Raw genomic sequence first — 26,213 nt, forward strand, 5'->3', positions numbered from 1 at the left:
TCCAATTAACAATTTATCTTTTCCAGGCTTAAACTCAGGGGCTATGTCTTAATCAGTGTTGAATGGCTTCTTTACCTCCTCTCCTTATCTCCTCTCCTTTCTGCCTCTCCTATCTTCCTTACCATCGATCTGAACGAACATGAAATGTGAAGGCAATATGGTGGAAATATATCCAATTGTTTCAGTTTTTAGTGATCACGAAGCAAAGGAAAGGAGGCAAGGGGGCGTGGAGGAAAGGAAGAATTTAAGGAGCATTGAGACACGGCCAGGGCCTCTCCAGTTTATAGTGAAACTCCTTGTCATGCTGAAACTGCAGCGCAACAAAGACAGCGAGATACCCACAGCCATTCACTCTGGGGAACAGGGAACAGCATGACGACCATCCATGGAAATACACGCTTTGTAACTGTACGCCTGAGGCTACTGAAGCTACAAGCTTAGACCACTGAGGCCCGACCCTAATATCTTTAGACACCGCAAACATAGCTACCGGGTCCATCACAGAGATGATGGAGGCAAACAGCAGGTTCTCCTGCAGATCGGTGTCCTTCAACCAGAATGCCTTAATCCGGCAGATGACATAGAGAGACAGGCCAATGCCAATGCTGTTCCACAGGGTGCACACCACGGCATAGCACAACACCGTGCCCACGTTCTCTAAGAAGGTCCGGGTGGGCAGGAAGTAGCTGTCGTTGAGGACGATGAGGGGCAGCATGTAGAGGAAAAAGACGATGGGGCTGAGGACCGCAGGGGGCTCCTCCTTGAATGAGTGCACGCCAAGAGTGTGCTAAGCTGTCATCAAGGCAAAGGTTGGCTACTTTGAAGAATCTAAACTCTAATATCTATTTTGATTTGTTTATCACTTTTTTGGTTACCACATGATTCCATATGTGTTATTTCATAGTTTTGATGTCTTCACTATTATTCTACAATGTAGAAAATAGTAAAAATAAAGAAAAATCCTTGAATGAGTAGGTTTGTCCAAACTTACAGTACCAGTCAAAAGGTATGTCCATCCAATGGAATGTCAAAATGAAAAAGAAATGGCATCACATAATTATGCACAATAAAGTTGCCGTTCTAACATTATCGCTGACCTATCAAATGTTGATATAACTTTTGTCCATCCAATTTAATGTCAATATGAACAAACAAAAATTGCATGACATAATTATGCACAATAAAGTTGCCTTTCTAACATTATTGCTGCCATGTCTGTCACTCTGTATTAACATATGAAAGACTACAAGGTTATTGAGGAGGTGCTCCCCACCTAAGTTTATTAGCTTTCTAGTGATGTAGGCTAGCTCAGAAAGCACAGGAGCTTGGCTGAATACAAAAACACTAATTCCTTGAGTTCATTTTACTGAAGAAGATGTTTGTACTATTCAAATCATATTGTTTGTCAGGTTTAAAGGAAAATGATTACACCATAATACATTATTGATGTTTCAATGATAAATCACAGAAGGCTACCAAAGGGTTCTTCGGCTGTTCCTAGTAGAACCCTTTTTGGTTCCAGGTCGAACCCTTTTGGAAAGCGTACTACATGGAACCCAAAATGGTTCTACATTGAACCAAGAATGGTTCTTCAAAGGGTGCTTCTATGGGGACAGCCGAAGAGCCCTTTTAGGTTCTAGATCAGTGTTCACCAAGCCTTGTACACCCAATAGTACACATTTTTATTGTAACCCTGGACCAGCACACCTCATTCAACTCATTGAGGGCTTGATGATTAGTTAACAGGTTGAAGCAGGTCATCTAATCATCAAGCCCTCATTGAGTTGAATGAGGTGTGCTGGTCCAGGGTTACAATAAAAATGTGTACTGTTGGGTGTACTCGAGTACCAGGGTTGGGAAACACTGCTCTAGATAGTACATTTTCTTTTAAGAGAATAGAGACCACACAAATGTGAAAGCTGCGACTGCAAATTGTGGCCACATGATGGTAGTACAGCTTAATCTAACTGTGAACTGAAGAAGAAGAACGCATACTTAATCAATAAGGCCCGAAGATGTCCAATATACCACAGCTAAGGGCTGTTCTTACGCACGACGCAACGTGGAGTATACTGGTATATCGGCCATATATCACAAACCCCCAAGGTTCCTTATTGCTATTATAAACTGATTAGCAATGTAATTAGAGAAGTGAAAATACATGTTTTGTCACACCGTGATATACCAAGGCTTTCAGCCAATCAGCATTCAGGGCTCAAACCACCCAGCTTGTAATAGTAATAACCAGTGATATGCTCAGATAATGACATATGATAACATTTGAAATTACTGTAATAATGACTGTCTATGCAGGGCAGGAACATAATGCTGGACCATGCCTTACTGGAGCCAAGATGTTGCAAAGATAGTCTTAAAACAAGGATTTAGCCTTCCTACAGGATTTAGCCAGGATTCATCACAGGCCTGACTGAGCTACTGTACAGCATCCCTCAATCACAAGAGAGTGACACCATTTTTATTTGATACAGATAACTTTTATAATAATAATGATAATTCTAATAATAATGTATGCCATTTAACGGACGCTTTTATCCATGTAAGTGTATTTGTATCAGTTCAATCATAGCATAGACTCATATCTTGATTATATTCTGTAGCCTGATTTTCCCAATGTCATTGACTTCTGTTTTGAATCTAAATATAGTTCTTCATCATGCCTTTTATTGGTCATTCCAAAATCTAATTCGATTTTTCCCAGGACACTGTACAAAGATGTAGCCTATCATGATTTACTGAAAATAGATTTGTCTTCAATAAAGTTGTGTCCTTCTGAATGTGCCTCAGACTCAAGTAAGGGGAGGTTCCTTTGATGAAGTTGCAACGTCACATGATACAATGTAGCAGAGAGGCGAGGCGAGATCACACTGCGGAGTTAACAGACAGGCTGGAAACAAATGGAACAAGCGAGCGTCAACACCAACGGCTGTCTCTTTCCCACCAAATGAATTGTCATCAAACGTCGTAGAAAGGTTTGTGTCTTCATCTTGAAATGCAGTTATCTGGTTAGTTATAGAGGCAGGAAAAATCGCCATGAGAAGGTTAGCATAATAGCTAATTTGCTCATTAATTCTTTACACCTCCTTGCAAAAAAGCTTCAACTTCAAAGTTGTAGTCTTCTCTGTATAGTCAGTTATCACCCATATGCTTTTTATTTATTGTGGTCTAAAGCTAGTTATTGCCTGTGATACGTTTAGGTATGAACACCACCTGCAATTTAGGCTAGTCGTCTTATTTTCACGCAATGTTTTCATATGGGAAGAGAGGAGCGAGCAGAGGATGCGCACTGCATCCAATGACCAAGACATACGGGTCTTTTAATGTCGATGGACATTGTATTCTTTCCTAGGCATCCTATGTATTCTTTTTTATGACTGTATCTGCAGTCAGGCTGTGAAGTTATATCCGTAGCCCACTGAGTGCCTGTCTCATTGTTCATCCACTTAAACACTCTTGGTCCATGATAAACCATATTCTAGTATTTTATTAAATAATCTATTACCATGAAATTCTCTCAGCTAACATTCATTATCAACATGACGGGTTCTTGGCGTTGCCAGAGAACAGTTGCCACAGTCTATGACGACTGTGTTTTGTGTTGGCTGATCTTGAATGGTGGAGTTAAGGGGGTTCTAGTTACTGAAAGTGGAAGTGGTGGGTTATATAAGCCTGTTGGCAGAGTGGTGGTGCGGTTGACAGCCCTTTCCTACAAGCCTCAGTTCGTTCCACATGGCTAAAAGGAAAACAAACGGTGCCATGTGTCAGCTATACAGATGGGTGCATTATTGAACACTCTCTCAGCATCATCATCACCACCTCCTCCTGTGCAGTCTTCTACCAACGCTTTAACTGTAACTCTGTTTTCTTGTAAGATCACTATTGAATTTATTTTATACATTTATGTGTGTGTTATCAGTATCAACACAGCCACTGTAATTGTATTGTAAATCATCCCGTTGTGACACAGGCTGAAGTGGACAGTGAGCGTCCAGAAGAGTTCGTTATGAACCGGTGAAACCTCATCAATGTGATTTATCACCATTCATCCTCAGCAGTGTTATCTCTGACCTGGAACTGAGAGTGTAAATTGTGTATATGCATGGCTCCCTTGTAAAAGAGACCTTGGTCTCAATGGGACTCAGCAACAGGCCTACCTACATAGGCTCCTATCACACAGCTTGTTGAAATCCCTGAGAATACCAGGAGGCTGGTGGCACCTTAATTGGGGAGGATGGGCTCATAGTAATGGCTGGAACATGATCAATGGAAGGGTATCAAATTCATCAAACGCATGGTTGCCATGTGTTTGATACCAGTCCATTTACTCCATTCCAGTCATTATTATGAGCCGTCCTCCCCTCAGTAGCCTCCTGTGCTGAGAACCCAGTGTCTCTGTCCCATCACATCACTCAACTGTTTGTCTACGTTCAAATTGGCACCGTATACCCTAGTATATTTTGCACAACTCTTGACCAGAGCCCATAGTACACTATATAGGGAATAGGGTGCATTTCAGTTCACTAGGGAATAGGTTGTCGTTTCGGACACAGCCTTTGTACTGCTGGATTAGCTCTGTCTCACATGGACCAGAGTGGAGATAATGTGTTAGTGGTGATATGATAAGAACAACTGATGAACAAGAACATGACCAAGTGAAAAATGACATCAGTTTGAGAGGCATACTTCAGTGTGTAACTGATGTGAAATGGCTAGCTAGGTAGCGGTGGTGTGCGCTAGCAGCCTTTCAGTCGGTGACTTCACTTGCTCTGAAACCTTGAAGTAGTGGTTCACCTTGCAGAGGGGCTGCGGCTTTTGTGGAGCGATGGGTAACGATGCTTCGTGGGTGACTGTTGTTGATGTGTGCAGAGGGTCCCTGGTTCGCGCCCGGGTTGGGGCGAGGGGACGTACTAAAGTTAAACTGTTACAAGTGCATGGCCAGAGGCGACGGCCCTTAGCTGCCTTTGCTGTGTGCTAGTTTGTGTGCATAATCACATTAGCATTATTTACTAATAATTCATTCAACTTTTGTAGTGCTATTTATTCCATAATGATTCTCAAAGAGCTTTAAAGAAAGAAAAAAAAGACACCAGTCATGAGATGGACAGTCATTAGAGGGTTGGGAAAGTCCATGGCTTGAGTGGTTATCTGAATTGATGATCACTATCTGATTTGTAGTGAAGACTAGAGTGGAGTGAGGTCGTAAAGGCAGACTCAGTCAGTGGTTTCCTGGTAGGAGCCATCAGAGCCAAGGTCAAGGGGAGGGGACATGCTTATTGATTGAGAGGAAGCTTACGAATTACGACCAGGCCTCTGGAATGACCAGGAACCGTTTGTGAGACTACTCCCAGTTGGCGACTAGGCTATTGCGCACATGATTCTACAGTGATTTGTAAACAACTACAGTACTACATTGTACTAAGTTGGGCACTGTAGTTTTGCGATTCACTATAGTAGCTAGCTACCTCGCGCGCGCATACAGACCCTGAGACCACTGTGTATGTACTGAATTAACTATGTATGGGGGAGTGCTGTGACTCAGCGATGGGATTTTTCTCCCACTGGGCTCAGAGGGCAACCAGGAGCCTGTTGATTCATCCTACACTCTCTCTCTCTCAACAAACAACACTCACTCTGTAAACAAGCTCAGAGAAGACACTTAAGATTCATATCAGTATTAAACACAGTGAATCTGACACACACACAGCCAGTTGAATGCTCTGCCTACTCTGTTGCTCTTATAAGCCAATAATAGCTTCCCACATAAACACACGCTCAATCCTGCAACACACTACACTCAACTCCTCTGCACTCTCATGTCGTCATACACTCTTCTCCAACACACACACACACACACATTGACACACTTTATATGGTTGCTATCTTACTAATTACTCTGCTATAATAATCATGTATTTTTTTTCTCCGGAGCCTTTGTCATAAAAGTCTGCTAGTAAAACTCTCCTTTCTCTTTCATTAATTTACTTATGAGCGACATTGTAAATCCTGCTACTTGGTGGATAGCCGGTGCCTCAGACAGCAATAGCTAATCTGCCTCGCTGCATTGCCTTGCCTGTCTTTGCTGTTTTACACTGAAATCGATTAGACCTGAACCAAAGTTGTTGTTTTGGGGATCTGCGCTGACGGGTCTGTAGTCAAGTAGTGGCGGGTGCTACCCCGAGTCCACTGTCTCTGGCTGTGTCTCAAATGACACCCTGTACCCTAAGATGTGCACTACTTTTGACCAGTGCCCATAATGCTCTGGTCAAAAGTAGTGCACTTTATGGGAATAGGGTGCCGTTTGGGACATAAACCTCTGCGTTTCCCTCTTATGCAACAGACTGAATTATTGATGATGGCATGCTAAATGGAGACCATAAATCCACATGTGCAGAAAAGTGAAACCTGCCGTTGGTCAGTCGGTCTGGCCCTATACAAAACAATACTAAGGATAGGACCCATGGAGAGAGGGAGAGCGTGACTGCAAACATGACACAGTGCAGGGAGCAGGGAAATGTTCTCCAGCCACCACAGTTGAATATTTATTGGTCTGGGAATCAACATGTGACAGGCCTACAGCATACAGCCCTTTCACAGTTTCTTCCTGGAAGTTTCCCAAATCACTGAGGAGGTTCTGGAGCAGGGTTTAGGATGGGAACAGTGACACCTCTCCCCTTCATTCCCTTCCTCGTCTGGACAAAGCCCGTCTGGGTCCTGTCAGCCCAGTTTGTCACGAAGCATCCACAGTCCCATCTCTCCCTGTCCCACTCTGTCCCTTCCTGTCCCTCTCCCTGTGTATTTCTGCTGGTGAACAGTGTCAGCCAGAGAGAAAACAGGACCTTATCAGTCTGCTTCTCTTAGCTACTGCAGGAGTAAGGAGGGAGAGAAATAGAGAGGGACAGGTGGGGAGAGGGAGGGCGAAGGAGGCAGAAAGTACGAGAGCAAGCGAGGAGGGGATGAAGAAAGTGGGAGGGAGGGAGAGAGATGGGGGAGAGTGTAAGCAGTGATGATGACGCTGCTGCTGCGTGTGGGTTTGTTTACATGCTGCTCTGCTGTGAGGAGACCGCATCCACCGTCGGGCCCTTCACTCGCTACTCAGACTGTCATCTTACCCTATAGACGAGGAACCAAGCTCAGCTGTTAGGAGCAGAGATGTACTAGTCTGTCTGTACAGCTGTGACATGCAGCCGGATATGGATTAGCCCTTCTACAGGCCTGCACTGTGCTGTGTCACTCGCCACCATGCTGCTTCATTTACTAGCTGCTATGCTAATGCTACTATCTACAGGCTGCCTGTAGCATTCCCTGGATAAAGGTAGGGATTTTTGAGGAGATTTTAAATATAGTCTATGTATTGTATCTGATTTATGTGCTGACTGGACTGGAACCATTTTGCAAAGATTACTACTTAGCATCCCTTCTGTCAGTCTGTAGAATTAGGCACTACTCTAACCCCCTATGGTGGTTTTGGCTGGGGTGATGCGCTCAGATGGGCCGTTGACAGGGAATAAATAATACCCAGAGTCCTCTGCATGCTGTTCTAAACGGCCGCCTTCGTTGGCCGTAATGAGTGAGTCCTCTTCAGACTGCCTATGAAGGAGGAATCTTATGGCAGAAACATGCATTTATCATAGTGTGGGTTTATCTATTGATTAAATAGGAAAACAGCTCCTTGCTGCTCTGTGGCAATGTTTATCTAGTCTTTGTTGCAGTGTTCAGTGTTTGTCTGTTAATCTCACCAGTGGGAGTTATGTGCCTAGCTTCTCGGCTACGCCAACATTGGGTTGAATCGGATGGGTTAGCGCTGAACAGTAACAAAAGCCTACACTCACTGGGTCCCCACGACCAGGCTTGAAGAACACTGGTCAATGCCAACATTCAATAACGTGACTAATGCCAGTGATCTGAAGACGTTTTTAGACTGTCGGTTAAATTGGGGATGTGTTTCTTCCTTAAAGTAGACTCAGCGGCGAAATGACGTTGCCACAAGCAGAACCGGAGATATTGAGATGAGTGAGATGTAACACTTCGCTGTCACACACTGTATCTTCGAATGTGCATGAGTTTGCTTCACGCTGTGAACAGTGTGGTAGCCAGGGGTCCCAAAACAGTGGAGAAGTTGAGCCTCGCACTTCAACGCTCTAAGTTTTAGCAGAAATGTACCCACTATGCTGTACACTTTCTGCATATACAGTTGCAAGAAAAAGTATGTGAACCCTGTGCAATTACCTGGATTTCTGCATAAATTGGTCAAAAATTGTGATCTAATCTTCCTCTGTCACAACAATAGACAAACTGTGCTTAAATTAATAACACACAAATTATTGTATTTCTCGTCTATATTGAGACATCATTTAAACATCCACTGTGTAGGTTGGGGAAAGTATGTGAACCCCTAGGCTAATGACTTCTCCAAAAGATAATTGGAGTCAGGAGTCAGCTAACTTGGAATCCAATCAATGAGACAAGATTGGAGATGTTGGTTAGAGCTGCCCTGCAATATAAAAGAAACTCACATAATGTGAGTTTGCTACTCACATGAAGCATTGCCTGACGTGAACCAATTGTTGACTTGCGTAAAGCTGGAAAGGGTTACAAAAGTATCTCTAAAAGCCTTGATGTTCATCAGTCCACAGTAAGACAAATTGTCTATAAATGGAGAAAGTTCAGCACTGTTGCTACTCTCCCTAGAAGTGGCCGTCCTGCAAAGATGACCGCAAGAGCACAGCACAGAATGCTCAATGAGGTTAAGAAGAATCCTAATGTCAACTAAAAACGTACAGATATCTCTGGAACATGCTAACATCTCTATTGACGAGTCTACAATAGGTAAAACACTAAACAAGAATGGTGTTCATGGGAGGACACCACGGAAGAAGCCACTGCTGTCCAAAAATACATTGCGGCATGTCTGAAGTCCGCAAAATAGCACCTGGATGTTCCACAGCTATTCTGTGGATAGATTAAACTGAAGTTGAGTTGTTTGGAAGGAACACCAACACCATGTGTGTAGAAAAAAGGCACAGTACACCAACATCAAAACCTCATCCCAACTGTAAAGTATGGTGGCGGGAGCATTATGGTTTGGGCTGCTTTTCTGCCTCCGGGCCTGGACAGCTTGCTATCATCGACGGGAAAATGAATTCCCATTTTGCAGTAGAATGTAAGGCTGTCTGCCAATTAAAGCTCAACAGAAGTTGGGAGATGCAGCAGGACAACGAAGTAAATCAACAACAGAATGGCTTGAACGGAAGAAAATACGCCTTCTGGAGTGGCCCAGTCAGAGTCCTGACCTCAACCCAATTGAGATGCTGTGGCATGACCTTGAGTTGTTCACACCAGACATCCCAAGAATATTGCTGAACTGAAACAATTTTGTAAAGAGGAATGGTCCAAAATTCCTCCTGACCGTCGTGCAGGTCTGATCCGCAACTACAGAAAACGTTTGGTTATTGCTGCTAAAGGAGGATCAACCAGTTATTAAATCCTAGATACTCCTACATACTTTTCCCACCCTGCACTGTAAATGTTTACATGGTGTGTTCAATAAAGACACAAAAATGTATAATTGTTTGTGTTATTAGATTAAGCAGACTCTTTGTCTATTGTTGTGACTTAGATGGAAGATCAGATCAAATTTTATGACATTTATGCAGAAATCCAGGTAATTCCAAAGGGTTCACATACTTTTTCTTGACATTTTGTTACGTTGCAGCCTTATTCTAAAATGGATTAAACGTTTTTTTTGTACTGGGCTCTGTAGCGCCATACGAACAATCAGATGCCGAGCAGTTGCCATACCAGGCGGTGATGCAACCGGTCAGGATGATTTCGATGGTGCAGCTGTAGAACTTTGAGGATCTGGGGACCCATGCCAAATAGGGGAAAAGGTGTTGTCGTGACCTCTTCACAACTGTCTTGGTGTGTTTGGACCATAATAACTTGGGAATAGGGTGAAACTCTCGACCCGCTCCACTTCAGCCCCGTTGATGTTAATGCGGCCTGTTCGGCCCGCCTTTTCCTGTAGTCCACGATCAGCTCCACTGTTCTTGGGGCCCTTAAATGCTGCAGACATTTTTTGGTACCCTTCCCCAGATCTGTGCCTGGACACAATCTTGTCTCGGAGCTCTACGGATAATTCCTTTCGACCTGGTTTGGTTTTGCTCTGACCTGCACTGTCAACTGTGGGACCTTTTTTTATATAGACAGATGTGTCTTTCCAAATCATGTCCAATCAATTGAATTTACTGCAGGTGGACTCCAAGTTGTAGAAACATCTCAAGGATAATAAATGGAAACAGGATGCACCAGAACTCAATTTCGAGTCTCATAGCAAAGGGTCTGAATACTTATGTAAATAAGGTTGTTTTTTTTATTCGAAAAACCTGTTTTGACTTTGTCATTATAGGGTATTGCGTGTAGATTGAGGGGGAAAATTTTTAGAATAAGGCTATAACGTAACAATGTGGAAAAAGTCGAGGTCCTGAATACTTTCCGAATGCACTGTAACATTCACTGAGCTCCCATCCGTATACAATAACGGTTATTCTTGTGTTTCAGTTTGTAAAAGTTTGTCACGTCCAGCTCACCACATTGAGTTAGGCATTTAGGATAAAATCAAAAGAGACAGACGTTTAATCATAATAGTTCAGAGCATTTCCATAGTAATGGAATGTAAAAAAAAATGTATACCAAACAAAAACCATTGATTTCAACATTTAACAAACGTTAGAATTGTATGCACAAAGACTACTTTTTAACAATTTAACACAGAACATTTTACAACACATTTACAGGATGAACTGTGCAGGTACAAAACTTGGTAACAGAATAAAACTGAGGGAGATTTTACCCTAATTCTGTTACCAAACCTTGCATCTGCTGTTTTAAATCATTTTATTCATTTATTTACTGTGTAAATTGTTCAAAGTAGTCATTGTGCATAGATTTGTATGGCTTGTTAAACTTTGAATCAATGTTTTTTGTTTGGCATACATTTTTAAAGTGAAAAATTGGGGTCCCTACCTGGCCTGTGCCCAAATGTAGGCATATAAATGTGTCCATTTGCGGATCTGATTTGCTTAATGCACCACAACTAATGAACTGTGGAGCTTCTCAGAGTAATGTTTATTTCACCTCAAACAGAAAGCAAACAAAGTCTGTTTTTACATCCATTGAGAATTACAATCGTTCCTCAATGTATTTGAAAAATCTTTTCCATCTCTCTCCCTTTTGGTAACCGCTCAGCGTGAAAGGGAAAAATGTCATGCTCTGATCCAGTGGAAACTTTATGAAATAGACCTCCTGATTACTTCTTATCAGTGCGGGACTTGGACTGAAATACGTTCAGTAACTCATTTTGGGTTCTGGTACTGTTCATATTTAGGTGCAGGAGCTCCATAATACTTTTGAGCTAATATTCTGTAAGAGGAACAGGAGCTCAAGCAGTAGACCATTTGAGGTGCCGGGACTCAGCGTCAGTGAGCTTTTGCCCAAGTCCTGCTTCTTATCCCTTGCACAAGTAGCCTACAGCTGTGTCTGTCCCGAGGTCACTGGTTGGGGAAACTCTGACAGCCCAGAATATTACATTCAATGTTGCTAGCAGCGCAAGCTTTGGGCCAGACTCAAGTTAATAGTTGATACAATGTTTCAAGTTCATTGCAGACGTTGTAGCCAATGTGATTTATAGGATATTTATTTTTATCGGGATATTTTCTTCCTGCAGGCTGCAATGTTTTTATTTGTTGGCTTAATGTAGGCTGTTTTTACATAGTTGGCAATGGCAGTAACTTTTTAGGCGTTTCATTTAGATTTGAATAGAATTTTGATTAATCACATGACAATGATTTTGAGATATGAAGACGTTATTCAATTGGTTGAAAGAAAAGACGACTTTCGGTCGACAATATATATTTTTTCTCCCGAGGACAGCCCTAACACACACCGTGACAAAAAAACACACACACACTCCTATTGTGTGTGGAGAGGGTGGTCCGGCGGCTCCAGTCCATTGATCAGTGTCTCTGACTGATGATGCAGGGACCATCTGGACTGAGATATGCAGGACTGCTTCTGAAATAGAAGGAAGCACACACTTGCCTTAATCGAGTTGCCTGGGGAGCAGTTGGTGTTTAACTGCCTTGCTCGAGGCCAGAACAGAAAATGTTTCCACTTTGCCAGCTCAGGGACTCGAACCAGCAACCTTTCAGTTACTGGCCCAACGCTCTTAACCACAAGGCTACCTGCCACTCTCTGCCTTCACCACTGACAGTAAGTACACCTGCACACATCTCAGGCACTTTGTTATGGTGTATATGAGGATGCTGTTGGGATGTGGCATCCTAACATGACCCTGAGAGAAGGCTGGTGACTGGAAAGCGAGAGAAATGGAAAGGGGGGGGCAAGTACAGCCTGAGCTGTTGAACAGTCCCCTCACGTCAGTCCCTCAGTCTCCCTGACATGAACAAGGCCTTGATTTGTAAGTAAGGCAGACAGAGCCTACTGTAGGAACTAGGCAGCTAGTCTGGAGGGCTACTCTCACTACTGTAGGAACTAGGCAGCCAGTTTAGTCTGGAGTAGAGGTCGACCGATCATGATTTTTCAACTCCGATACCGATTCTTGGAGAACCAAAAAAAGATTAATCGGACAATTAAAAAAATTAAAAAATAAAATATATATAAATGTGTATATATATATTTTTTAAATAATATATATTTGTAATAATGACCATTACAACTACTGAATGAACACATATTTTCACTAAATATAATACATAAAACCAATTTAGTCTCAAATAAATAATAAAGTGTTCAATTTGGTTTAAATAATGCAAAAAAGTGCAATATGTGCCATGTAAAAAAGCTAACGTTTAAGTTCCTTGCTCAGCAGCATACCACCCTGCATACCACTGCTGGCTTGCTTCTGAAGCTAAGCAGGGTTGGTCCTGGTCAGTCCCTGGATGGGAGACCAGGTGCTGCTGGAAGTGGTGTTGGAGGGCCAGTAGGAGGCACTCTTTCCTCTGGTCTAAACAAAGATCCCAATGCCCCAGGGCAGTGATTGGGGACACTGCTCTGTGTAGGGTGCCGTCTTTCGGATGGGACGTTAAACGGGTGTCCTGACTCTCTGAGGTCATTAAAGATCCCATGGCACTTATCGTAAGAGTAGGGGTGTTAACCCCGGTGTCCTGGCTAAATTCCCAATCTGGCCCTCAACCATCACGGTCACCTAATAATCCCCAGTTTACAATTGGCTCATTCATCCCCCTCCTCTCCCCTGTAACTATTCCCCAGGTCGTTGCTGCAAATGAGAACGTGTTCTCAGTCAACTTACCTGGTAAAATAACGGTAAAATAAAAATAAATAAAAAAAAACATGAGAATATATGAAAGCTGGTGGTTCCTTTTAACATGAGTCTCAATATTCCCAGGTAAGACGTTTTAGGTTGTTGTTATTATAGGAATTATAGGACTATTTCTCTCAATACCATGTTGTTTTCCATGTACCTTTGACTATTGGATGTTCTTATAGGTACTACAGTATTGCCAGCCTAATCTCGTGAGTTGATAGACTTGAAGTCATAAACAGCGCAATGCTTGAAGCACAGCGAAGAGCTGCTGGCAAATGCAGGAAAGTGCTGTTTGAATGAATGCTTACGGGCCTGCTGCTGCCTACCACCGCTCAGTCAGACTGCTCTATCAAATCAGACTTAATTATAATATAATAAACACACAGAAATATGAGCCTTAGTTTCCGGATTTGACCATGTTAATGACCTATCATTTCGGTTTCAGTGAAATATGGAACCGTTACGTATTTTATCTAACGGGTGGCATCCCTAAGTCTAAATATTGCTGTTACATTGCACAACCTTCAATGTTATGTCATAATTATGTACAATTCTGGCAAATTAATTACGGTCTTTGTTAGGAAGAAATGGTCTTCACACAGTTCGCAACGAGCCAGGCGGCCCAAACTGCTGCATATACCCTGACTCTGCTTGCACAGAACGCAAGAGAAGTGACACAAGTTCCCTAGTTTAAAAGAAATTCATGTTAGCAGGCAATATTAACTAAATATGCAGGTTTAAAAATATATACTTGTGTATTGATTTTAAGAAAGGCATTGATGTTTATGGTTAGGTACACTGGTGCAACGACAGTGCTTTTTTTCGTGAATGCGCTTGTTAAATCATCACCCATTTGTTGAAGTAGGCAGTGATTCGATGATAAATTAACAGGCACCACATCAATTATATTCAACGCAGGACAAGCTAGTTAACCTAGTAATATCATCAACCATGTGTAGTTAACTAGTGATTATGTTAAGATTGTTTTTTCATAAGATAAGTTTAATGCTAGCTAGCAACTTACCTTGGCTCCTTGCTGCACTCGCGTAACAGGTAGTCAGCCTGCCACACAGTCTCCTCGTGGAGTGCAATGTAATCGGCCATAATCAGCGTCCAAAAATGCAGATTACCGATTTGTTATGAAAACTTGAAATCGGCCCTAATTAATCGCCCATTCCGATTAATCGGTCGACCTCTAGTCTGGAGGGCAACACTAACTACTATAGGAACTAGGTAGCCAGTCTAGTCAGGAGGGCAGCTCTAACTACTCTACATCATACAAATGGTGAAGGTGAAGAATATGTAAGACTTTTTGCACCTACAAATTCATCTGGATATTTATTCAGGAAATGAAAATGGCAGGGAAGTCTAAGATTTTAGAGATACTATTTTGATAGAGATTGGCTATTAAATTATATGATGAATCCAGTGCTATTTGACCCTGATACAGGGCTTACTCACAGCACCTCATTTAGACAGATAAAATAAGCACTGTTGGTGTCAAAAGAGATTTTTATTTTTTTAATGAATGTACTCTGTTTGCTCTCCAGCAGTGTTTACCTTCTCCATAGTCAGTGACACAGATACTGGTGTGGTGCAGAGTTGAAGTCTGTTTAGACAAGGCTGGGGCTATAAAAATAACTAATGTGGGCTGGGAGTGCAGGAGGACGACAGTAAGATGGAAACTAGTGACATGGAGGGAGAGCCGTTATCCTGTCTTCTGTATATGTGTGTTTGATAAGGCAGAGATGGGAAGTCAAGATCTGAGGAAACTGAGACCGTATGTTTTTAGCTTGTCGTCGTTTGTGTGCGTGCGATGATGCCTGGCCTGGACAGTCAGCACCTTGGCAGTCAGTCAACACAGAAACTGTTTTTTGCCTTTTAAGGGCAACAGGACCGAGCTCTCCTCCACACTGCCCTTCTTAGGCTTGGAGACTGAGACTGAGAGCAGAGAAACCCTTGATACAAACATGTCCTCATTTCCAGGTGTGGTTGGACAAGACCCCTCTGTGTGATAGTGTCAATCACACTCAGAGGAGCTCTGGAGGGAGGGTCCTGAAACCAGCACAGAGTGGGAAGAAACACGGAGCCTTGAGGTGCTTTCACAACCAAGGCAAGCTGAGATTTTTAGATTCAAGACAAATTAAAGAATGATCTTGTCGCTTGGCTGGTAATCCTGATGGAGTCACTGAGTCACACGGCTGAATTAGACTCATTAACGGTGGAATTAGCAGGAGTGTAGTCTGCTGGGAAGGAGAGGGAGTAAACAGGGAGAGAAAGGAGAAATCTGATTTCAGGCAGTACCGTGGACGCCTCACAGGGTCCTCAATGTCACAAATGCGCTCACTCACCCGGTTCCTTCATAGAGAGCTTTCTGGTTGCGTGTAGCATTAGACTTAACATAACAGCAGAAGTGAAATCCACTAAACCCTGCCAGTCAGATCGGACGCCAGTAAGACCAGCTGTTGCCGTTGGTGTCACTCCCCCCCCCCGCCCCCCCTTTAAAAAAAAAGTTAAATCAGGTAGAAACATATGCTTCGCATTGTAAGTCCTTAGCTTCTCTGGTGAGGACAATGTCACAAGTGTCAATGTCTTTGTTTACTCATATCTGGTTAACCTACAGTGCCAGGTGCCCAGGGTAAAATGAAGACATCAAACCCGTATTCGCAAAAACCTAGAAACCGGTTTGAACTGAGTCTGGTTCCGGACCAGTCTGTGCGGTATTCTCCAGTTGTTACTGGGTGTGAGAAACTACGTCAGAAACCCAGCAAGGATTTGTTAACCTAGCCGTGGAAGCTCCGAAAGCCCATGTGTCCCAGTTCATGTGATTTTACTAATCATCAGGGTCTCCTCACTCTGGTGCTATAAATCAAATATTATTTGTCACATGCTTCATAAACAACAGGTGTAGACTAACAGTGAAATGCTTACTTACCCTTCCCAACAATGCAGAGAGAAAAATATAGAAAAAATTTGTAAAACAAGGAATACACAATGGGTAACAATAACATGGCTATGTACACGGGGTACCAGTACCGAGTCGATGTGCAGGCTATGTACACTGGGTACCAGTACCGAGTCGATGTGCAGGCTATGTACACTGGGTACCAGTACCGAGTCGATGTGCAGGCTATGTACACGGGGTACCAGTACCGAGTCGATGTGCAGGCTATATACACGGGGTACCAGTACAGAGTCGATGTGCAGGCTATATACACGGGGTACCAGTACCGAGTCGATGTGCAGGCTATATACACGGGGTACCAGTACCGAGTCGATGTGCAGGCTATATACACGGGGTACCAGTACCGAGTCGATGTGCAGGCTATATACACGGGGTACCAGTACCGAGTCGATGTGCAGGCTATATACACGGGGTACCAGTACAGAGTCGATGTGCAGGCTATATACACGGGGTACCAGTACCGAGTCGATGTGCAGGCTATGTACACTGGGTACCAGTACCGAGTCGATGTGCAGGCTATGTACACGGGGTACCAGTACCGAGTCGATGTGCAGGCTATGTACACGGGGTACCAGTACCGAGTCGATGTGCAGGCTATGTACACGGGGTACCAGTACCGAGTCGATGTGCAGGCTATGTACACGGGGTACCAGTACCGAGTCGATGTGCAGGGGTACGATGTAATTGAGGTAGATATGTACATATAGGTAGGGGTAAAGTAACTAGGCAACAGTATAGATAATAAACAGTAGCAGAAGCGTATGTGATGTGTCAAAAGATTTTGTGCAGGGGCGTCAATGCAGATAACCAAATAGCTACCTTGACTAACTATTTAGCAGTCTTCTGGCTTGGGGCTAGAAGCTGTTAGGGTCCTGTTGGTTCCAGACTAGGTGCATCACTGCTTGCTGTGGTAGCAGAGAGAACAGTCTATGACTTGGGTGGCTGGAGTCTTTGACAATTTTTAGGGCCTTCCTCTTACACAGCATGGAAAAGAGGTCCTGGATGGCAGGAAGCTTGGCCCCAGTGATGTACTGGGCCGTACGCACTACCCTCTGTAGCGCCTTACGGTCAGATGCCAAGCAGTTGCCATTCCAGGCGGTGATGCAGCCAGTCAAGATGCTCTCAATGGTGCAACTTTTTGAGGTTCTGAGGGCCCAGGTCAAATCTTTTCAGCCTTCTGCGGGGGAAGAGGTGTTGTCGTGCCTTCTTGACTGTGTTCGTGTGTGAGGACCATGTTACTTCCTTAGTGATGTGGACACAGAGGAACTTGACTCTCAACCCGCTCCATTACAGCCCTGTCGATGTGGATGGGGGTGTGCTTGGCCCTCCCTTTCCTGTAGTCCACGATCCTGGCACCATTGTCGTCTGTGATCAGGCCTACCACCGTCTGCTACCATTTGGCTCTTACCAATGTGGCCCATATTCCCATGCAATTACAGAACAGTTGTAGATAGTAGCCAAAGAACCTGACAATGAATTCAATCAATGTTGATCCATTGTACAGAGAGCACATACAAGACATTTGGATTCATTCCCTGAAGTGCACCCTATTGCCTATATAGTGCACTTTATTTGACCAGAGCCACATGTGCTCTGGCAGGGCAGAAGAGGATCTGTGATGAGTGTGCTAACCAGACCTGTATCTGCTGAGCTTTTCACCACCAGCAGCATCCGCTAGCTATCGATGGGCTCTCCTCCAGCATTTCTGCCTGATTAGACAAGACAGGCCTCCAGCACCTTGTACTCCTGCCAGGAAAGCCCCCAGCCCAGCCTCTGTGGAAGGATGCCCAACTGACGGCACTCTGAGGATGTGTGTCTCTACGACAGGGTTTCCCCTATGAATGCTTAGGCGGGACGCCCACCCCCCCTTCCCTAGCTCTGTTGCACACCCCTGCCTAAACATAGACCAAAATATTTGAGGCTATGCAGTCCGGGTATTTAGTTCCCTTCCTTTCTTTTGATGCAACCTAGGAGAAACACTGGCCTGCAGGGGAAGTTTACCTACTTGATCAGAGCAAACATCATTAAGCTAGCAGGATGTCCTTGATGTAACCTAGGAGAAACACTGGCCTGCAGGGGAAGTTTACCTACTTGGTCAGAGCAAACATCATTAAGCTAGCTGGATGTCCTTGTCCTTCTGCTCCTACTCATCATAACACACAGGAATGTGCCTTCCAGTCAAGCTGATGACCAACCCTTCTGCCATGTCTATGTCCTTACAGTCCAACTAAATAAGTAAACCTTTTTCTTCAGGAAACCTGCTCAGTGTGTTTCATTGAGCAAGGCCCAGAGTGATACTTTGAAGAGCGCACTGTTGTTACCATGGAGACGATCGGGGGCAGATGGAGTGGTTCCATCAGAATCCCTAGAAAAAGATCCTGCTGTTTGTATTATCTCGCCACAGCTGAATCTCTGGGATAGTCCACATGCAGGCTTGAAAGGCTCTCTGCATAAAGGATGCCCTACATATCAACCCAACACTTGTCATTTAACCCAGCAGTGGACCTGTGGTATCACAGAGGAACAAAGCGTTCAACGGAACCTTGATAAGTGGTTTTGTTCATACGGTACACCCAGGCAGTGTTGATCATCTTGACTAAGCTGGGTATTGTCAATAGACGTATGTGAAAGCACGCAGCTCTGACTTATTCCTCCTTGCCTGACCTAGTCTCTCTGAGGTGTTCTAGCCTTGGTGCTGTGGGCTGTTGATAGCTACTATACTCCAGCTGTTAGCAGTGACAGAAATAGTGTGGATCTCTATTGAAGCTGTTAAGTAGACCAGGGCTGGTCTATTACCCACAGCCTCAGTGTAAATGGGCTAATTGTTCCTGTTTGAGGAGAGGCCAGGTTCCTGGGCTAACTGGCCAATGGCTGAGGGCCTTCCCTGGACGAACTATGTCCCCTGAAAGGGAGGTGTGGGGAGAGGATGAGGAGTGGGAGGGACATTGGATGGTTTTGTGATGAGGAGTGAGAGCAGAAATGCGCTCTATATTTGGAATACGCATTACTGACATGAAAGTGTCAGTTCAACATTGAGAAAAACATCTGTCACCACTCATTGTTATTTTGTTTGAAGGGCACCTGTTGCTCCATTTATCCCTATTCAGACCCTTCTTCAGTTGATGCCAGCTTATACAGTGCATTCGCTGCACAGCTATTCTCAGGTCTTTCCAGAGATGTTCAATCGGGTTCAAGTCCTGAAGAACATTCAGAGACTTGTCTCGAAGCCACTCCTGCGTTGTCTTGACTGTGTGCTTAGGGTCGTTGTCCTGTTGGAAGGTGAACCTTCGCCCCAGTCTGAGGTCCTGAGCGTGCTGGAGCAGGTTTTCATCAAGGATATCTCAGTACTTTGCTCCGTTCATCTTTCCTTCGATCCTGACTAGTCTCCCAGTCTCTGCCGCTAAAGAACATCCCCACAGCATGATGCTGCCACCACCATGCTTCACCGTAGGGATGGTGTCAGGTTTCTTCCAGACGTGATGCTTGACATTCAGGCCAAAGAGTTCAATCTTGGTTTCATCAGACCAGAGAATCTTGTTTCTCATGGTCTGGGAGTCCTTTGGGTGCCTTTTGGCAAACTCCAAGCGGGCTGTCATGTGCCTTTTACTGAGGATTGGTTTCCGTCTGGCCACTAGCATAAAGGCCTGATTTGGAGGAGTGCTGCAGAGATGGTTGTCCTTCTGGAAGGTTCTCCCATCTCCTCCCTGACCAAGGCCCATATTCCCTGAGTGCTCCATTTGGCACGGCGGCCAGCTCTAGGAAGAGTATTGGCGGTTCCAAACTTCTTCCATTTAAGAATGATGGAGGCCACTGTGTTCTTGGGGACCTTCAATGCTACAGAAATGCTTTGGTACCCTTCCCCAGATCTGTGTCTCAACACAATCCTATCTCGGAGCTCTACGGACAATTCCTTCAACCTCTTGGCTTGGTTTTTGCTCTGACATGCACTGTCAACTGTGGGACCTTATATAGACAGGTGTGTGCCTTTCCAAATATATATATTTTAGAAAAATCAAAACCTTCTCACTTTGTCATTATGGGGTGTTGTGTGTAGATTGAGGGGACTAAAATATCGTATACATTTTAGAATAAGGCTGTTGCGTAACAATGTGGAAAAAGTCAAGGGGTCTGAATACTTTCTGAAGGCACTATGCTGCCATTATTTAAGATGATACGTTTTATAACTCTCAGTTCCTCTATGCTATCAATTAACTGATGAAATATGTGCGATTTGACACCTACTCCATCGCGGCTTCTCTCTGAATTAATGTGATAAAGTGCCCCTTGAAATAATAGTGTGAAATTGTAAGCGACAGTTTTGAAATAACGGGAGACCGTTGTGTAAACAGGACGAATAACATTGTCGTATTCAGAGCTTGTCCCTGTCTGCTGGCAGGCTAAAGGACAGTCTGTGTTTACTGCATGTTGTACACTTTGTGCCCAAACAAAGACAGTGCATCCACTGTATCAAAACTCTGATATCTATGAATAATGTAGGACTCCATGGACGAAAGCCTTGCTAGACAGTCAGACTCGAGTACACATATAGACACACACTGAGGGACAGACGGACGCGTGTGCACACACACACACACACACAAATAAGCTAATTTGTCAGATGTGGTTGAGAGCAGATTGTGCAGCAGAGGGATAGATGCAGTGCCCTCGGGATGCTGCTGAAGCAGAGTAACGATATCTAACTGCATGTTCACAGACACGTGCTGCTCTCTCTGTCGATGTCCCTCCATCCCTGTCTCTCTCTATATCTTTCCGTCCATCCCTCTCTCTCTCTGTATGTGGACTAGCCTCTCCTCTGGGAGTCCAGCCACCTCCACAGCCTGCAGTGCTCCTGCACCAAAAGCGAAATGTGAGCGGGGTAGGTGAAGGGGAGGTACAGAGATGGAAAAGAGAGAGAGAGAAACAATGGTCAGAGTGGAGATGTGAATGGACGTATAATTGGTGTGGTCCCTTATGTTTATCATTGTCCCTTCTCTCTCCCTCTCTCTCTCCTTCTCTCAGCTCGTAGAGGAAGGCCCAGGCGGGGCCCTGGAGTGGCTCAGTACAAGGGTGTGTGTTCTCACCACCACCACCCGCGCCTCTCCTCCCCCCTGGAGAAGACCAGCAGGATGTCGGAGGCTAGAGAGCGTAGCCCCCGCCACCAGAGACCCTGGTCAGTGTACCGGGCCAACACCTTTGACCTCTCCTCTGAGATGATCGGCCTGGCGCTCGCAGGTGAGAATGGGAAAGGGTTGTGTGTTGGACACAGACAATATCAAGGAAACAAACAATATGAGAGACCATGTGATGAACAATTGGTAATGGAATTACTTCCTGTCTTGTACACATCCTGTTTATCCAGTCTGTATATCAAGGTACACCGACATGTTTTTATCACTGTTGTCCTTTCATTTCTGCCAACTGAATTAGTGGAAAATGACTTGTATGAGTTAATGCTACTTTGCTGTTTTGTAGGAAACAGCCAGGATCCAGATGAGCCTGTTCTAGAGTTCAGTGTGGGTGAGTACAGTAAATTAACTTCTATAGGAATTTGTCTTTCATGTCTTGTTCCGTGCGTTCCAACGTGCTGTGTCCCTCCCTCCCCAGCCTGTAATGAGTTGGTGACCCCAGCTCTGGAGCGGAAACCCAACAGCTTTGTGGCAGTGAGCTGCACCACCCCTCCCCAGGCCTTCTGGACCAAACACACCCAGACTGAGATCATCGAGGTGAGACAGACCATCATCCCTCTGCCCCCGAGGGGCCGTCGTCCCTCTGCCCCCGTGGGGCCGTCGTCCCTCTGCCCCCGAGGGGCCGTCGTCCATTGCACTGCACTGTTGTGTTCCTATATGATTGTAGAATGTTGTTATCCGGCAGGTAGCCTAGCAGTTCAAAGTTTGAACCAGGAACTGAAAGGTCGCTGGTTTGAATACCCGAGCCGACAAGGTGAAGAATCTGTCGATGTGCCTTTGAGCAAGGCACTTAACCCTAATTTGCTCCAGGGGCGCCGTACTACTATGGCTGACCCTGTAAAACAACACAATCTACTGCACCTATCTGGTGTATGTGACAATAAAACATGATTTTAGCATGTTGTTAACTAATATCTTTCTTTATGTGTACAGTTTAGAAGAAGCAACAATGAGAGCTTCATGGATTGGTTGTTTCCCCCTACAGGGCACCAATAACCCTATATTCCTGAGCAGCATAGCCTTCTTCCAGGACTCTCTGATCAACCAGCAGACGCAGGTCAAGCTGTCTGTGTACGACGTCAAGGACCGCTCTCAGGGCACGGTGAGTAAAATGGTATTGGATAAGATGACATTAAAACACCAAGTAATATGTCCTGCTCACATCAGATAATAAACCAGTAGGTCAGTCCCATTCCTCTCATCACCTCCCTTCCCTCACCAGCCACCTTGGGAGTGTTGTTTTCTTCGACGTCTGTCTCTGTATCCTTTCTCTCTCGCTCACTCCCTCGTTCTCTCCCTCGCTTTCTCTCTTTTTATTCTCTCGCTTTCTCTCTTTCTCCTGACCTAGATGTATTTATTGGGCTCAGCTCTGTTTCCTGTGAAGGAGTTGCTGCAGGAGAAGAACCACAGGTTAAACCTGACCCTGAGGTATGAGAGACACAGGTTAAACCTGACCCTGAGGTATGAGAGACACAGGTTAAACCTGACCCTGAGGTATGAGAGACACAGGTTACACCTGACCCTGAGGTATGAGAGACACAGGTTACACCTGACCCTGAGGTATGAGAGACACAGGTTACACCTGACCCTGAAGTAGGAGAGACACAGGTTACACCTGACCCTGAGGTATGAGAGACACAGGTTACACCTGACCCTGAGGTATGAGAGACACAGGTTACACCTGACCCTGAGGTATGAGAGACACAGGTTACACCTGACCCTGAGGTATGAGAGACACAGGTTACACCTGACCATGAGGTATGAGAGACACAGGTTACACCTGACCATGAGGTATGAGAGACACAGGTTACACCTGACTCTGAGGTATGAGAGACACAGGTTACACCTGACCCTTAGGTATGAGAGACACAGGTTAAACCTGACCCTGAGGTATGAGAGACACAGGTTACACCTGACCCTGAGGTATGAGAGACACAGGTTAAACCTGACCCTGAGGTATGAGAGACAGGTTACACCTGACCCCGAGGTAGGAGAGACACAGGTTACACCTGACCCCGAGGTAGGAGAGACACAGGTTAAATCTGACCCTGAGGTATGAGAGACACGGGTTAAATCTGACCCTGAGGTATGAGAGACACGGGTTAAACCTGACCCTGAGGTATATGAGAGACAGGTTACACCTGACCCCGAGGTATGAGAGACAGGTTACACCTGACCCCGAGGTAGGAGAGACACAGGTTACATCTGACCCCGAGGTAGGAGAGACACAGGTTACACCTGACCCCGAGGTAGGAGAGACACAGGTTAAATCTGACCCTGAGGTATGAGAGACACAGGTTAAACCTGACCCTGAGGTATGAGAGACACAGGTTAAACCTGACCCTGAGGTATGAGAGACAGGTTAAACCTGACCCTGAGGTATGAGAGACACAGGTTACACCTGACCCTGAGGTATGAGAGACACAGGTTAAACCTGACCCTGAGGTATGAGAGACACAGGTTACACCTGACCATGAGGTATGAGAGACACAGGTTACACCTGACCCTGAGGTATGAGAGACACAGGTTAAACCTGACCCTGAGGTATGAGAGACAGGTTACACCTGACCCCGAGATAGGAGAGACACAGGTTACACCTGACCCCGAGGTAGGAGAGACACAGGTTAAATCTGACCCCGAGGTATGAGAGACACGGGTTAAACCTGACCCTGAGGTATGAGAGACAGGTTACACCTGACCCTGAGGTATATGAGAGACAGGTTACACCTGACCCTGAGGTATGAGAGACAGGTTACACCTGACCCCGAGGTAGGAGAGACACAGGTTACACCTGACCCCGAGGTAGGAGAGACACAGGTTAAATCTGACCCTGAGGTATGAGAGACACAGGTTAAATCTGACCCTGAGGTATGAGAGACACAGGTTAAACCTGACCCTGAGGTATGAGAGACAGGTTACACCTGACCCTGAGGTATGAGAGAGACAGGTTAAACCTGACCCTGAGGTATGAGAGAGACAGGTTAAACCTGACCCTGAGGTATGAGAGACACAGGTTACACCTGACCATGAGGTATGAGAGACACAGGTTAAACCTGACCCTGAGGTATGAGAGACACAGGTTACACCTGACCCTGAGGTATGAGAGACACAGGTTACACCTGACCCTGAGGTATGAGAGACACAGGTTACACCTGACCATGAGGTATGAGAGACACAGGTTACACCTGACCCTGAGGTATGAGAGACAGGTTACACCTGACCCCGAGGTAGGAGAGACACAGGTTACACCTGACCCCGAGGTAGGAGAGACACAGGTTAAATCTGACCCTGAGGTATGAGAGACACAGGTTAAATCTGACCCTGAGGTATGAGAGACACAGGTTAAACCTGACCCTGAGGTATGAGAGACAGGTTACACCTGACCCTGAGGTATGAGAGAGACAGGTTAAACCTGACCCTGAGGTATGAGAGAGACAGGTTAAACCTGACCCTGAGGTATGAGAGACACAGGTTACACCTGACCATGAGGTATGAGAGACACAGGTTAAACCTGACCCTGAGGTATGAGAGACACAGGTTACACCTGACCCTGAGGTATGAGAGACACAGGTTACACCTGACCCTGAGGTATGAGAGACACAGGTTACACCTGACCATGAGGTATGAGAGACACAGGTTACACCTGACCCTGAGGTATGAGAGACACAGGTTAAACCTGACCCTGAGGTATGAGAGACAGGTTACACCTGACCCCGAGATAGGAGAGACACAGGTTACACCTGACCCCGAGGTAGGAGAGACACAGGTTAAATCTGACCCCGAGGTATGAGAGACACGGGTTAAACCTGACCCTGAGGTATGAGAGACAGGTTACACCTGACCCTGAGGTATATGAGAGACAGGTTACACCTGACCCTGAGGTATGAGAGACAGGTTACACCTGACCCCGAGGTAGGAGAGACACAGGTTACACCTGACCCCGAGGTAGGAGAGACACAGGTTAAATCTGACCCTGAGGTATGAGAGACACAGGTTAAATCTGACCCTGAGGTATGAGAGACACAGGTTAAACCTGACCCTGAGGTATGAGAGACAGGTTACACCTGACCCTGAGGTATGAGAGAGACAGGTTAAACCTGACCCTGAGGTATGAGAGAGACAGGTTAAACCTGACCCTGAGGTATGAGAGACACAGGTTACACCTGACCATGAGGTATGAGAGACACAGGTTAAACCTGACCCTGAGGTATGAGAGACACAGGTTACACCTGACCCTGAGGTATGAGAGACACAGGTTACACCTGACCCTGAGGTATGAGAGACACAGGTTAAACCTGACCCCGAGGTATGAGAGACACAGGTTAAACCTGACCCCGAGGTAGGAGAGACACAGGTTACACCTGACCCCGAGGTAGGAGAGACACAGGTTACACCTGACCCCGAGGTAGGAGAGACACAGGTTACACCTGACCCCGAGGTAGGAGAGACACAGGTTACACCTGACCCCGAGGTAGGAGAGACACAGGTTACACCTGACCCCGAGGTAGGAGAGACACAGGTTACACCTGACCCCGAGGTAGGAGAGACACAGGTTACACCTGACCCCGAGGTAGGAGAGACACAGGTTACACCTGACCCCGAGGTAGGAGTGACAGACTGGTTCCACCTGACCCTGACAGTCACGTGTCTACCATAAACACCTCGCTGATCAGTCCCAACAATGGAATTGAATCAGAGAGGA

General features: G+C 45.3%; 1 protein-coding gene across 19 annotated transcripts in view; it reads left to right on the forward strand.

Annotated features, from left to right (window-relative positions):
• The first annotated feature begins 2,832 nt into the window (after positions 1–2,832).
• The window catches only part of inpp4ab (inositol polyphosphate-4-phosphatase type I Ab), a 41,407-nt gene continuing 18,026 nt past the window's right edge, over positions 2,833–26,213 (forward strand). For 14 of the 19 annotated variants that reach the window (XM_071329881.1, XM_071329883.1, XM_071329888.1 and 11 more), the window contains exons 1-6: positions 2,833–2,990; positions 21,345–21,557; positions 21,798–21,842; positions 21,930–22,048; positions 22,497–22,613; positions 22,860–22,939. In XM_071329881.1, coding sequence (XP_071185982.1) covers positions 21,452–21,557; positions 21,798–21,842; positions 21,930–22,048; positions 22,497–22,613; positions 22,860–22,939 — 467 coding nt within the window. In that variant the 5' untranslated portion in view covers positions 2,833–2,990; positions 21,345–21,451. Of the gene's footprint in view, positions 2,991–7,046; positions 7,331–21,344; positions 21,558–21,797; positions 21,843–21,929; positions 22,049–22,496; positions 22,614–22,859; positions 22,940–23,218; positions 23,237–25,341; positions 25,360–25,665; positions 25,719–25,766; positions 25,785–26,213 lie in introns of those variants that run through there. The other 5 variants (XM_071329874.1, XM_071329877.1, XM_071329876.1 and 2 more) reach the window with 5 other exon arrangements.

This window comes from Salvelinus alpinus, chromosome 10 (assembly GCF_045679555.1).
Source record: "Salvelinus alpinus chromosome 10, SLU_Salpinus.1, whole genome shotgun sequence".
In the NCBI taxonomy this organism is placed as follows: domain Eukaryota; kingdom Metazoa; phylum Chordata; class Actinopteri; order Salmoniformes; family Salmonidae; genus Salvelinus; species Salvelinus alpinus.